We start from the raw sequence: 12,929 nt of genomic DNA, 5'->3' as shown, positions 1-12,929 counted from the left end.
CAAGGCACCCCTAAAAAATGCGTTTATGCATAATTTTTTTCAAATAAATTGAAGAATTTACATTTGAAATACACTATCAAGTGCTCGATAATTTTTCATATGATTTTTCTTGTAACTTTCAAAATTGAGCTACTCGTATTTTGGGTCAAATTCTGAGATTTAACTCTTCGAAAAAAAGATGTTAAAATCACGTTTTCACGATTTCATCAAAGTAAAAATCTCAGAATTTGACCCAAAATACGAGTAGCTCAATTTTGAAAGATACAGGAAAACTCATATGAATAATTATCGAACACTTGATAGTGTATTTCAAAAATGTAAATTCTTCAATTTATTTGAAAAAATATGCATAAACGCCTGTTTTAGGGGTGCCTAAAATGGGGGGCTCTAAAAAAAAGCGTTTAAAATTACGAATATACAGGGGGCTTAATTCAACTTTTTCATCTGTATTATTGAATATATACCTTAAAGCGTTACGTTTGGCGCAAATCGCAGGTTTCTAGTTTTTCGAGGGTTCCCAAAATATCGAAATTACAATAAATTGGAAAATTGGATTTTTGAGTATCAGCGCAAAATTTTATTGAGCTCAAAATTTGGTAGGATGGAGGTCTTTCAGATATTAATAAACTGTAGAAAGATTTTTAACGGGGCTTGTAGGGGTAGGTTCAAAATGGTTGTTCCAAAATTTTCCAAAAATCAACCCCCCCCCCAATTTCTGCCTCCGAGGGTCGAAAATGAAAAAAATCTCCTCGCGTAACGTTTATCGGCTTCAAACAGATATTTTACGCTTAAAAAGTTTTTGAAATGTATACTCAGTGGTTCCTAAAATCATTTTTTATTCGCAACTTTGCGAACCCCTGGAGTCCAAAAAATGGTAATTTTGGATTAACTAACCACGGATTCGTATTTGTTTGCCAGTTTGAGAAAATTTTAATATCCAAGTAAGAGATTCAGATTTTTTTCGGGATTTTAATGAATAATTCATTATTTTTATTAGAAATTTGAGAAAGGTTACAATTTTTTAAGCAACAATTCGAGAAAGTCGTAATTTTTTCCAATGTGTCAAAAATGTCTCAATTTTCCAACCATCCTGATTTTTTGTTGTTTTTTTTTCTTCTTTCAAAAAGCCCCAATTTTTGTCAAGGTTTCAGTAAAATCTTAACCTTTTCCTGAAAATTTATCCGAAATCAAACTACTTATTACAACTGATAGCCCGAAAAAATTGCATCACCTCACCGAAAATTTTTAATCAAAAATTTCAAAACATTAATAACTTTCAATTCAATATTTAGGTATATGTACCTAGTAGTTCCTAGTTACTTGCCATAGTACATAGTTACATATTTCGAAAAGGTTTTATATGGCGTAAGATAACGGATTTTACTTTTTATAGTAACCAAGTTGATCCAACCGTGGAAATGTTGGCTTTGGTTTTTTTTGGTAAATACATTCAACCAATGCGTTTTACTTCTAGAGTTCTAGTTGAGATAGTTATACATTACTTTACTTAATAAACCATGACGCTTATTTTTATAGCTTATTCACTCCTTGCCGCATGTTACCCATGTCCGCTCTCCAGTCCACCTCCAGAACCGAAAACTGTAGTAAGTTAATCACAAATGATAAAAAATCCCAAAACATTTTCCAAATGAATGGAACCTATTTATTACAAACAGGAGGCACAGCTATGGGCATGGACATTGGACAATCCCCTATCACCCTTCCACCCTTCTTGGCAAATTTTTTCATGAGTCACTTTGAGACCAAATTCAAAAAGAACAATGAAAACTTTCTCCAAGCATGGTTTAGATAATATGTTGATGACATCCTTTGTATCATACCTGAGGACTTAGAAATTAAAGAATTCCTCGCTGCTTTAAATAGTCCTTGATTCAGACATCCAAACATCATGGCCTGGGGGGGAGGTAAATGGCTCAAACAGCATGGCAGGGAGAGTGTTAATAATCCAAAAAATCAAAAAAAACTACTCTTAACTGTATGAAAAACTTTCAAAGTTATTCAGGGAAATGATGTTCTAGTACATTGATTCAGGAAACTATTTTTTGGGTGTTAGGCAAGATTCCTCAGAATACTTGATTTTCTCGCGCTGTTTTAATCCATTTGGACAAGGGGTATGATGAGTAATTTTTTTCAAAGTTCTAAACAATTGTAACCTAGTTTCGGGCTTGAAATTCCCAAAACTGCTCAAAAAAATCTGTCAAAATATTCAAGGTCTAAAGTTAGATTACAATTACCTACTTCCTTAATCAATGTTCCCATAACATGTATTATAACAATGCTACAACCAAAAAATATCAGAATCACCCCGGCTTACCTTACCTGATTACTGGCATTTGATTTATTTTTATTTTTGTAGGATGATGTCAGACATATAGTTGACAAATACATCTTAGATGGGTACTTCTTTATTGACCTGCGAGAAATTGCGATAGATGTTCATTACCAATGGACCTGGAGAGCACAACAGGTTGAATCCAACCTCAGGCATGAGATAGTAAGTTATCCAGAATGTGATGTGTTATGACTATGATGTACCTTTTATGTTGCTTATTTTCACATGCATAGGGTGCCCAGAAACATCTTGAACCCCAAAGAAAGTTTTTATTAAAAATATAGGTTGGCAACGTGAAATAGATGCATATGATTGCTTAGATTGCTGCAATGTTATCACCTTATTAGTCTAACCACCAATCATGTGCTATCATTGTTATCATTCAATGAGATCAACCAAAACATTTAGCAGAAAACTTGTTTAGGGGTTCACAATGTTTCTGGGCACCCTGTACCTACTTGCATTGCTGTACTTGACATGTAATATCAACTTTTGATAACACTTTGGATCACTTGGTCATCTGTGTAACTTATTTCGTTTTTTCTCTTGCCATTGATCTTAAATCCGATTTGTTCGGTTCGCGCATCTGTGGTGACAGAATAGGTGATTCGATTTAAGGAAAAATGATTTATTCACTTTGTTTAATAAAACATACTTTAAGACACTTTGAAATATTTTTATAACACTTTTAAATACTTTAAAAATATTCACAAATTAAAACATAGGTGTTTCTTATAAGTTCTTATCAGAAGGTAAGTATTCCAATAGAACTTGGAAGAGAATTGAATGCTGTTAGTGAGTTGGCATGGGCTTATATACTAAATTAAAGTTTGGTCACTAGTACCTAAAAACAATGTCTTATGTAAAATAATATACAAGAGGATATGTGAGGTCTTATGTACATATAATGACATATAAGAAGATATTCTTATAAGAGGATATATGAGTTCTTACGTAAAATAACATACAAGAGGATAAAAGAGTTCTTGTGGATAGTAGCATACAAGAGGATATACGAGTTCTTATGTATAATATCATACAAGAAGATATATGAGTTCTTATGTAAAACAACATACAAGAGGATAAAAGAGTTCTTATGTATAATAACATGTAAGAGAATACTTTGGTGAAAATTGAGGTAGACTTAGTCATGATGACATATATTTTTCAACTGGGTAAATTTTATAATGTAGGTTGCATAATCTGTCACTACAGCATCTCTCATTATTTTTTTTACGCACACATTAAACAAACTAGGTGAGAGGAGGCATCCTTGCCTCACACGTCACACCGTTTGCCTAATAACTACTTAAACTTATCTACATTTTGTGTGCTTCAATTTTACCTATTATAATACCTATGTAACTTTAAAAACATTTTCTCTTTCATTTTTAGAAAGCTCTGCAAGATAAGCTTAATGTGGGTCGAGTTAAACAATCATTGAGGAACGAAGTGAATGACCTGTTCAAAAAAATGTCTCCTGAATGGCTCAACATCTTATCTATAAAACCAAAATATCAATGGAAAATTCTCTTCCAGTTGGAGTCAGATGCAACAGAGCGTCTGAAATCTGTCATCACTAACACAATGAACATCACAGTAGATCAATTTTGTGATGATATGGATTCAGTTGTGGAGTCAGCACCCAAAATCATACGTCGGGAGGAGGATTTCCCACATTTTGAATCTGAAGCTGAAATGGTGGAAGTACTTGACTCTATTGGTTTTAGAGATGGCAGCATCCAAAGAAGTATCCTTGCATTGTGTTTTCATTTTAAAAAACAACTTAACACGGCTTACCATCAATGTGAGTAAATAAATATGTACTTCATTACACTTTGTTGTGAAGCAGATTAGTCAAGTTTAGTACAGTAAGTTCCGCTTAATGTGGGCGCGTTGGTCCAAGGCATGTTCAACTCTATTAAGCAAAAAACTCTAATACCCAATGCGGAAAAATCTGCAAAATTCCAAATTTAATTGAAGTTTTATCACTGTTTGATGTTTTTTAAAGGTGATTTCAATACTGTTTGTGTTTTTTAGTTACCGTTAATCTTTTAATACACTTTGAACACCTTTTTTTACAATTTTTAAAAATTTTTACAAAAATTTCATCATCTCTTGCTAATTTTCATCAATTTCAACATTTTTTCATCCAATTTTTGTTAAATTTTGCTGAAATTCATGATTTTCTCCAACTTTTGAAGAATAGTTCTTTCTATTAACCGAGTGCAATGCTCATTTTCACTATTATAAGCGATAAAACTTGCATGTAAAAAGATGCAAACGTTCCGTTCCAACCCATTTCAACTCTACTAAGCGAATTTCTCTATTAACCCATAACACATTAAGCGGAACTTACTGTATTAAATTAGAAATAATTATACCTACTTAATCTGCAATATATTTTTCATTTTGTCATAGCCGGTCCTAAATATTTCTTCTTATATTTCCGATTTTTAAAATCACACACAACTCAGGATGAAATTTGTGATGTAAGTAAGCATACCTAACTTATTCCTAATTTGTTTTCACTCTTTACATATTTTGTCTATCTACCTCTTAGAAACTCTTGATTAAGCACAATATCACGGACTTCATTCATTCAAATTACTAATTAAGGTGAGTATGTTTCAGTTTTTGAATATTTACTTCAATAACAAGGACGTCGTTCACATTCAAAACATTACATTAATCCAAAGTGGAAATGAAGGAGAAGGACCACAGGAAAATATTCAGGCATTTGTAAGATTCAACAACACCTTTGTAAATCAGAAAGGAGAAGAAGTTGGCATGGAGGCTACCCTGCAGCAAATAGTAAATGAAGTACAGAACAAAGCAATCATTCCAGTAATACCACCAGCCAAAAAACCATTCATGGACAAGTGTGTGTTGTGAGCCATCCATGTTGAGTTAAAGGATGATAACATCTTCAAATGCAATGCTCAATAATGCATATCTACCTACCTATGTACATAGATTGACAAAAAGGGTAAATTTTTATAAAACGTTGTCAAAAAGTGTCATGTTATTTAGGAATTGCTGTGAAAAAACATCAATTTTTGGCTAAATATTGCACCTTAGAAGTAATAATGTTACATCTCAAAAAAAAATCAATTTTGAAATTTTTACATTACATTTTTGAGGTTTGTATTGCATTCTGCTACCGTAAATAATGTTTTGAGTTTGGTACCGTATCTAGATCATGTAAAAATGCAAATGGTAAATAAATAAATATTTTTCTAACCATAGATTTTTAAAAAATGCTCATTTTTTGTCATAACTTGAAAAACAGTCCCTCCTGATTTTAGTCGGGTTTTTGAAAAAGTCGAGATTTTTTGCCAGATATTTTAAAGAGAGCCAGTTTTTGGCCAGAATCAAGGAAGTGCTGATTGTTTTTCAGGATTTCAAAGGATACCTAGTCATGACTTTTGTCAGAAAGATTCAACTCTCAATCTTTCATCCAAAGTTGGAAAAAAGTTCTAGGTAATTCTTGCTAGAAATGTGAAATAAAGTCTCAATTTTCTAACCAGAGATTTTAAGAAGCCCTGATTTTTGCTAGAAACTGATACAAATCCTGATTTTGAACAAGAAAATAAATTTTTTTTAAAATTCCAATTTTTGCCAGAAATTTGAGAAAATTGTGCATTTTAAGCTAAAGATTCTAAAAAATTGTGATATTTTGCGAAAAGTTTTAAAAATTTGTGGACTTTTTGTCAGAAATTCAAAGAAGTTCTAATTTTTACAGAAATTTGAAAAAGTGCAGATTTTTTGCAGAAGTTTAAAGAAATAGGTAGGTAGTCTAGGCCAATTTCCATCTAAAATTTCCAATGTTTGCAGGATTGAGAAAATTTTAATATTTAAGTAAGAGATTCAGATTTTTTTTGGGTTCTTGATGAATAAGTCATTATTTTTATCAGAAATTTGAAAAAGGTTACAATTTCTTAAGAAACAATTTGAGAAAGTCCCAACTTCTTCCAGTGATTCAAAAATGTCTCAATTTTCTAACCATCCTAATTTTTTGTCGGATTTTTTTTTCAAAAAATCTATTTTTGTCAAGATTTCAGTAAAGTCTTAACCTTTTCCTAAAAGTTTACCCAATGTCGAACTACTTATCACAACTGATAGCCCGAAAAAATTGCACCACATCACCGAAAATTTTTAATCAAAAATTTCAAGACATTAATAACTTTCAATTCAATATTTAGGTATATGTAGTAGTTCCTAGTTGCTTGCCATAGTAGTTATTTTGAAAAGATTTTATATGGTGTAAGATAACGGATTTTACTTCTTATATGTACTTAGTACCCAAGTTGATCCAGCTATGGAAATGTTGGCTTTGTTTTTTTTTGGTAAATACATTCAACCAATCAACTTCTAGAGTTCTAGTTGAGATAGTTACATTTACTTTATTTAATGAACTGTGCTATAGACGAGCCTAAATAGAAATAGTTAGGCAAAACTTGGTACATAAATTCAATGAGCCCATCTCAAGGTTAAAATCTATGGTGGGAAACTCGAGTGATTATGACAATAGGTAATACCTACCTATTCTTCAGTATGTTTTTTCAACTCGATTAAGAACGTGCGTTCGTTTTTTGTATTTTTTATCTTAAAATTTTCCTGCCATTTCATGGCTGTATTCGAGTATTTGGTTTAACTATTTTTTGAACTAATTAAATGAATTAATTCTCCGGTAACGCGAGTGTTATTTGTGTTGCTATGAACTTATTTCACTAATTAGTTGGACTTCAATTCAAATGGAGTAAGTTTCCTGGTCGAGTTACCGGCAGGCTGAGGGAAATCCTCTAGCCAATATGTTGGTCAGCATTTAGGTTCTTATTTCAAAGTAAAGGGCTACGATATAATCTATGAATAGATTTAGTCCAAACTACTATTGATATGGTCAAGGTAATGATTAGGTTAATGGTAAAGTAGTTAGAATTCATCTGAATGATCTAGGTAAGGATTTAAACAGTGATTCAATCTGAATAATCTAGGTATAGATTTAGTAGATTTCCAACTATTTCGACTTGCTTGCAATGTCTAGAAATGTACGTAATTTTATTACAATTCGAGTTTTTATTACACTGGGATACGTTCCAACCATGATTGTGTAAGATGTAGGTTCAACCTACTATGTAAATAGTTTCCCCTTCTCTTTGGTGAAATATTGATTGAAAATTATCTTCGTGAATTTTAGTTAAAATTAGAGCATTTTTGTATTATGTGGGTAGGTAGGTTTGTCTTATCCTAATCCAAACCCATCCCAATATTTCCTAATCGTGAATTTTCCTAATACCTATTTTCCTCATTATTTGTTCCTAGTTCAAAAATTCTCTTTAATTCCTAATCCTACACCACAGAACCATGACGCTTATTTTTATAGCTTATTCACTTCTTGCCGCATGTTACCCTTGTCTGCTTTCCAGTCCACCTCCAGAACCAAAAACTATAGTAAGTGAATCACAAATGATAAAAAATTAGCTAAAAAAACAAAATATGAACAAAAAATAAAATGGAACCTATTACAAACAGGAGGCACTGCTATGGGCATTGGGCAATCCCCTATCACCCTTACACCCTTCTTGGCAAATTTTTTCATGGGTGACCTTGAGACAAAATTCAAAAATAAAAACTTTCTCCAAGCATGGTTTAGATAATAATTTTTTAATGACATCCTTTGTATCATACCTGAGGACTTAGAAATTGAAGAATTCCTCGCTGCTTTAAATAGTCTCATTCAGACATTCTGATACCCTTGCATTTGATATCACTATAGAAACTCCACTCATACCAACAACTACATCCCTTCTGATTCTTTCCAACCTTGGGAGCAAAAATTTGCTGCTTTCAATAGCATAATACACAGGTGCTTAAATCTCCCCCTAAATGAAACAAACCAAAATAAAGAAATTAAAAACATCATGACTATTGCTTCCAACCTTGGCTACACAGAAACATGAATCTAAAAATTTATAAGGAAACACAAAAACAAAAACTAATCAGATTATTCCAGTACATTTACCCAAACCAAGAGGGAAAAAGGGGGTGGAGGAAGAGGGCAACGTCTTCAGCTCAATCAATTATTAATGATCCAAGAAATCAAAAAAAAGTACTCTTAACTAAGTCATTTGGGGAAATGATGTTCAGGCATATTGATTCTGGAAAATATTTTTTGGGTGTTGGGCAAGATTCCTCACAATACTTGATTTCCTCACACAATTCTAATCCAGTTGAACAGGAGGTATGATGAGCAATTTTTTTAAAGTTCTGAAAAATTGTGACCTAGTTTTGGGCTTGAAATTCTCAAAAGTGCTCAAAAAAATCTGACAAAATATTCAGGGTCTAAAGTTAGATTGGATGAAATTGAATTCACATTTTTCGCTCGATATAGGTCAGTGTTAAAATTACCTACTTCCTCCATCAATGTTCCCATAACATGTTTTATAACAATGCTACAACCAAAAAATATCAGAATCATCCCAGCTTACCTTACCTGATTACTGGCATTTGATTTATTTTTATTTTTGTAGGATAAGCTTGATGTGGGTCGAGTTAAATTATCATTGAGGAACGAAGTGAATGACCAGTTGGAAAAAATGTCTCCTGAATGGCTCAACATCTTATCCTTATATTTCCCATCTTTGAAATCTTACATAACACCGGATGAAATTTGTGATGTAAGTAAGCATACCTAACTTATATACCTACTTTGTTTTCACTCTATACATATTTTGCATATCTACCTGTAGAAACTCTTTTAAGCACATTATTACAGACTTCATTCATTTAAATCACTAATTAAGATGAGTGTGTTTCAGTTTTTGAATATCTACTTCAATAACACATATGTCGTTCACATTCAAAACATTACAGTAGCCGAAAGTGGAAATGGAGAAGAAAACCCACAGGCAAATATTCAGGCATTTATAAGATTCAACAACACTTTTGTAAATCAGAAAGGAGAAGAAGTTGGCATGGAGGCTACCCTGCATCAAATAGTAAAAGAAATACGTTACAAAGCAAACATTCGATTATCACCAGCCAAAAAACAATTCATGGGCAAGTGTGATTGTGAGCCATCTATGTTACGGTAAAGGATGAGAACATTTTCAAATTCAATGCTCAATAATGCATACCTACATAAGTTAACAAGAAGTGTCAATTTTCAGAAATGTTGTCACTTGTCCACTCTCTAGTCCACCTCCAGAACTCAAAAATATGGTAAGTGAATCACAAATGATGAAAAATTGGCTAATAAAAACAAAATGTGAATAAAAAATAAATAACTCATTAAGGTGCACCAGGGGAAGTCGGAATGCGTTTTTCACTATTTTATCTTTGATCAGCTGTTACTCTCCTACGAATGAACCAATATTGTTCAAATTTGTTATGTAGGTTCCCATAAGGGTTCTTTACCTATGGTAAAAATTTAAACGCGATTGTCATAGTGGCTCAATCAATTATCATAATGATCCAAAAATTAAAAAAAAACTACTCCAAAATGTACGAAAAACTTTCAAAAAGTTTTGATACGTCTTTTGTAACAAAAATTCTTGGATATTTTGTCAAATGTTTGTCATTCAGGGAAATGATGTTCTGGCATATTCATTCAGGAAAATATTTTTCTGGTGTTATGCATGATTCCTCAGAATACTTGATTTCCTCACAGAATTCTAATCCATTTGGACAGAAGATATGATGAGCAATTTTTTTAAAGTTCTTAAAAAATTGTAACCTAGTTTTGGGCTTGAAATTCTCAAAACTGCTCAAGAAAATCTGTCAAAATACTCAAGGTCTAAAGTTAGATTTGATGCAATTGAATTCACATTTTTTGCCTGATATAGGTCAGAGCTAAAACCCAGTAAGCATTGCAATGTCACAGTGACATCACATAATATCACCACGGAGATATGTAATATCACTTTGTGATGTCTCTGAGATTAACTGGTGATATAAAATGTACCCAGCAAAATGGTCTCACAGACATCACTCAGAAGGGCCCAGTGACATTTTTTAATGTCACAGAATGTCACAGATATATCACCAGGAAATGTCTATGCAATATTGATGTAAATATTTCTAAAACATTCCCATTGAATGTCGTTGAAATACGGAAACCAATTATTGGGGTTCATTTGAATTGCAGTAGGCATATTTAGGTAACATTCCAGATGTATTTTCTGCAAAAATATTCTCTTCTCTCAACTCCTGAAATTTGGAGTTGATATTTGAGGCTGTTGACTCCGCCACATTTGGCAAAGTCTCCAGCGCCCATCATTAATGAGGGCAAATTCGCATGAGACAGTATCTTCCTTATATACTAATTGTCAACATACTGTATCTGGGAGAAGTAAATTGGTATAGTTTGAGGCAGAAATGTCACTATAATATCTTTTAGTGATGTCCATGTGATATCATCAAAGTTATATTTTTGAGACATTGCAGCCAAATATTTCTTTTTCCATTCCAAAGCAATGTCGCAAAAATGTCACAGGAATATTACTTTGTAATGTCCTATACACATCACAAAATTACATCACTGTGATATTAATGTGACAGCATGCTTACTGGGAACTACCTACATCCTTAATGAATGTTTCCATAACATGTTTTATAACAAAGCTACAACCAAAAAATATCAGAATCACTCCAGCTTACATTACCTCATTATTACTGGCATTTGATTCATTTTTATTTTTGCAGGATGAGGTCAAACGTATTATAGTTGACAAATACATCAAAAATGAGTACAACTATGGAGACATGCAAGCAATTGCGATAGATATTCATTACCAATGGACCTGGAGAGCTGCAAAGGTTGAATCCAACCTGAGGCAAGAGATAGTGAGTTATCTAGAATGTGATGTATTTTGAGGTACCTTTTAAGTTGCTTAAGTAGGTACCAAAGGCCTGAACAATGGCATTAGTGATGTAGTTATAACAGCTATCGCATCACTTGAAAGCAATACCTGTTGGCAATCAGTATTGCAAAATCAATCCGCAACCTGTTAGTTGTTACAATCAGTTTTTATAAATAGAAGAAAAGTAACTTTTACGAAAAACACTGTATTGCACATTTTAAAACATGTGACGGCTGTTTTGGTAAGACGTACCATCATCAGATTCAGACATTAAGCAAGAATGATAAAAGTAAAATTGTGAAGTACAAACAAGAACAAATAGATAGAAAATTACGTCAAATTATATGTTATGCTTAGGATTGGTTGGTTATGTAGGTAGAGAAGCTGCGTAGCATGTTGTGATGACTGTTGGTCGGAGCTTTTACGACTTCATTGAGAACGATGTATTTGCTTTCTATGTGTTTGAATATTTCAAACTCCTCCAGAGCGTCTAGTCGTTTACCTTTCCTTTCAACATGTAGGACTTTGACATTAAAGTCAGATGAGCAGTTGTTGGTATATAGTTGGTCTGCAAATGTAGATACTCCATGTTTTTTATTTTTCCACAAACTAAGGTGTTCTTTAATGCCTATTTTGAAAGCCGGGCCAGTTTGCCTAATGTAGAGAGCTTTACATGTATTGCATTTGAGTCTATAAACTCCACTTTTCCAATCATTAGGTATTTTATCTTTGTTGTTACATAGTAAATTAGAAATAGTATTATTAGAATTAAAGGAGAATTATACAGGTTTTTTTAATTCTAGGTGTTTGAGCTTTTTATTTAAGGAGTTGGTAAGCTTACAAGTAATCGAACCATTGTAGGTAAATTTTTTCCAACTTACATTGACGTTATCATCGCGGAAGGTCGTCACCTACGCCTTGAAGAGAGCATTTTTTCTCCTACGTAGAAGCTTTTCGACCATGCTTAGAGGATAGCTGTTGTTTTGAGCAATGTTGTAAATAGTATTTAGCTCCTTATGAAAGTTGGGTTTGGACAAGGGGGCATTAAGAAGGTGATCTATAAGGTAGCGGAGTCCAGCCTGTTTGTGGTTGGAATGATGGATAGAGGCATTGTTGATAGGTATGTCTGAATAAGTAGGTTTTCGAAATATGTCAAAATTCAGCTTATCTTAGTCTATCATGATTGTACGTAATATCCAAAAAATTGATATTGAGACCACCTACTTCTAGAGTGAACTTTATAGAGTCAAAGATGGAATTTATATAGGCGTGAAATTCATTCAACTGTGATATGGTGCCTGTCCATAAACCTAGAGCATCATCTACGTACCAATACCAGAAAACAAGGAAGGAGGAAAGGGGGTGGGTCATGATTATGGATTCGACATGTGCCATAAATATTTTGGCCATATGAGAAGCAATGGGTGATCCCTTCCGCTCATGCAATTTTCATGGTGTAGAACTTCACCATCCATGATTGAGAAGAGGTAGTGACCTCTTCATGAATGCTTGAACGTTATGAAATGCCAAAGACAGGGGCAATTTGACTGTGTAAAGCTTTTCAAAGCTGTAGATGATTCTATTTCGATATTTCTGCAAAAATACAATCGTACTGCTAGCCTTTGCAAGATGTAACTATTTGGTGACAAATATTGAGAAAGGATGTTGGCCTCAGCAGGAATTACTCAAAAGTTTCAAAAGTTCTGATCTGA

At 33.0% G+C, this 12,929-nt stretch overlaps 2 protein-coding genes across 2 annotated transcripts; both read left to right on the top strand.

Moving 5' to 3' along the window:
• The first annotated feature begins 1,517 nt into the window (after positions 1–1,517).
• LOC135836961 (uncharacterized) lies at positions 1,518–5,667 on the top strand. Its single transcript, XM_065352059.1, has 5 exons — positions 1,518–1,604; positions 2,378–2,515; positions 3,749–4,160; positions 4,775–4,845; positions 4,988–5,667. Exons 1-5 carry the CDS (start codon positions 1,518–1,520, stop codon positions 5,246–5,248), a joined length of 969 nt encoding a protein of 322 aa, XP_065208131.1. The 3' UTR covers positions 5,249–5,667.
• Positions 5,668–6,779: 1,112 nt separating this feature from the next.
• On the top strand, positions 6,780–11,380 carry LOC135839000 (uncharacterized). The gene is made up of 3 exons (XM_065354837.1): positions 6,780–9,446; positions 9,526–9,577; positions 11,060–11,380. Exons 1-3 carry the CDS (start codon positions 9,160–9,162, stop codon positions 11,228–11,230), a joined length of 510 nt encoding a protein of 169 aa, XP_065210909.1. The 5' UTR covers positions 6,780–9,159; the 3' UTR covers positions 11,231–11,380.
• Positions 11,381–12,929: the final 1,549 nt, after the last annotated feature.

The sequence above is a fragment of the Planococcus citri genome, chromosome 1, assembly GCF_950023065.1.
Source record: "Planococcus citri chromosome 1, ihPlaCitr1.1, whole genome shotgun sequence".
Taxonomy (NCBI): Eukaryota; Metazoa; Arthropoda; class Insecta; order Hemiptera; family Pseudococcidae; genus Planococcus; species Planococcus citri.
The sequence above is the reverse complement of the archived record's forward strand: the minus strand, read 5'-3'. Positions and strand labels throughout refer to the sequence as shown.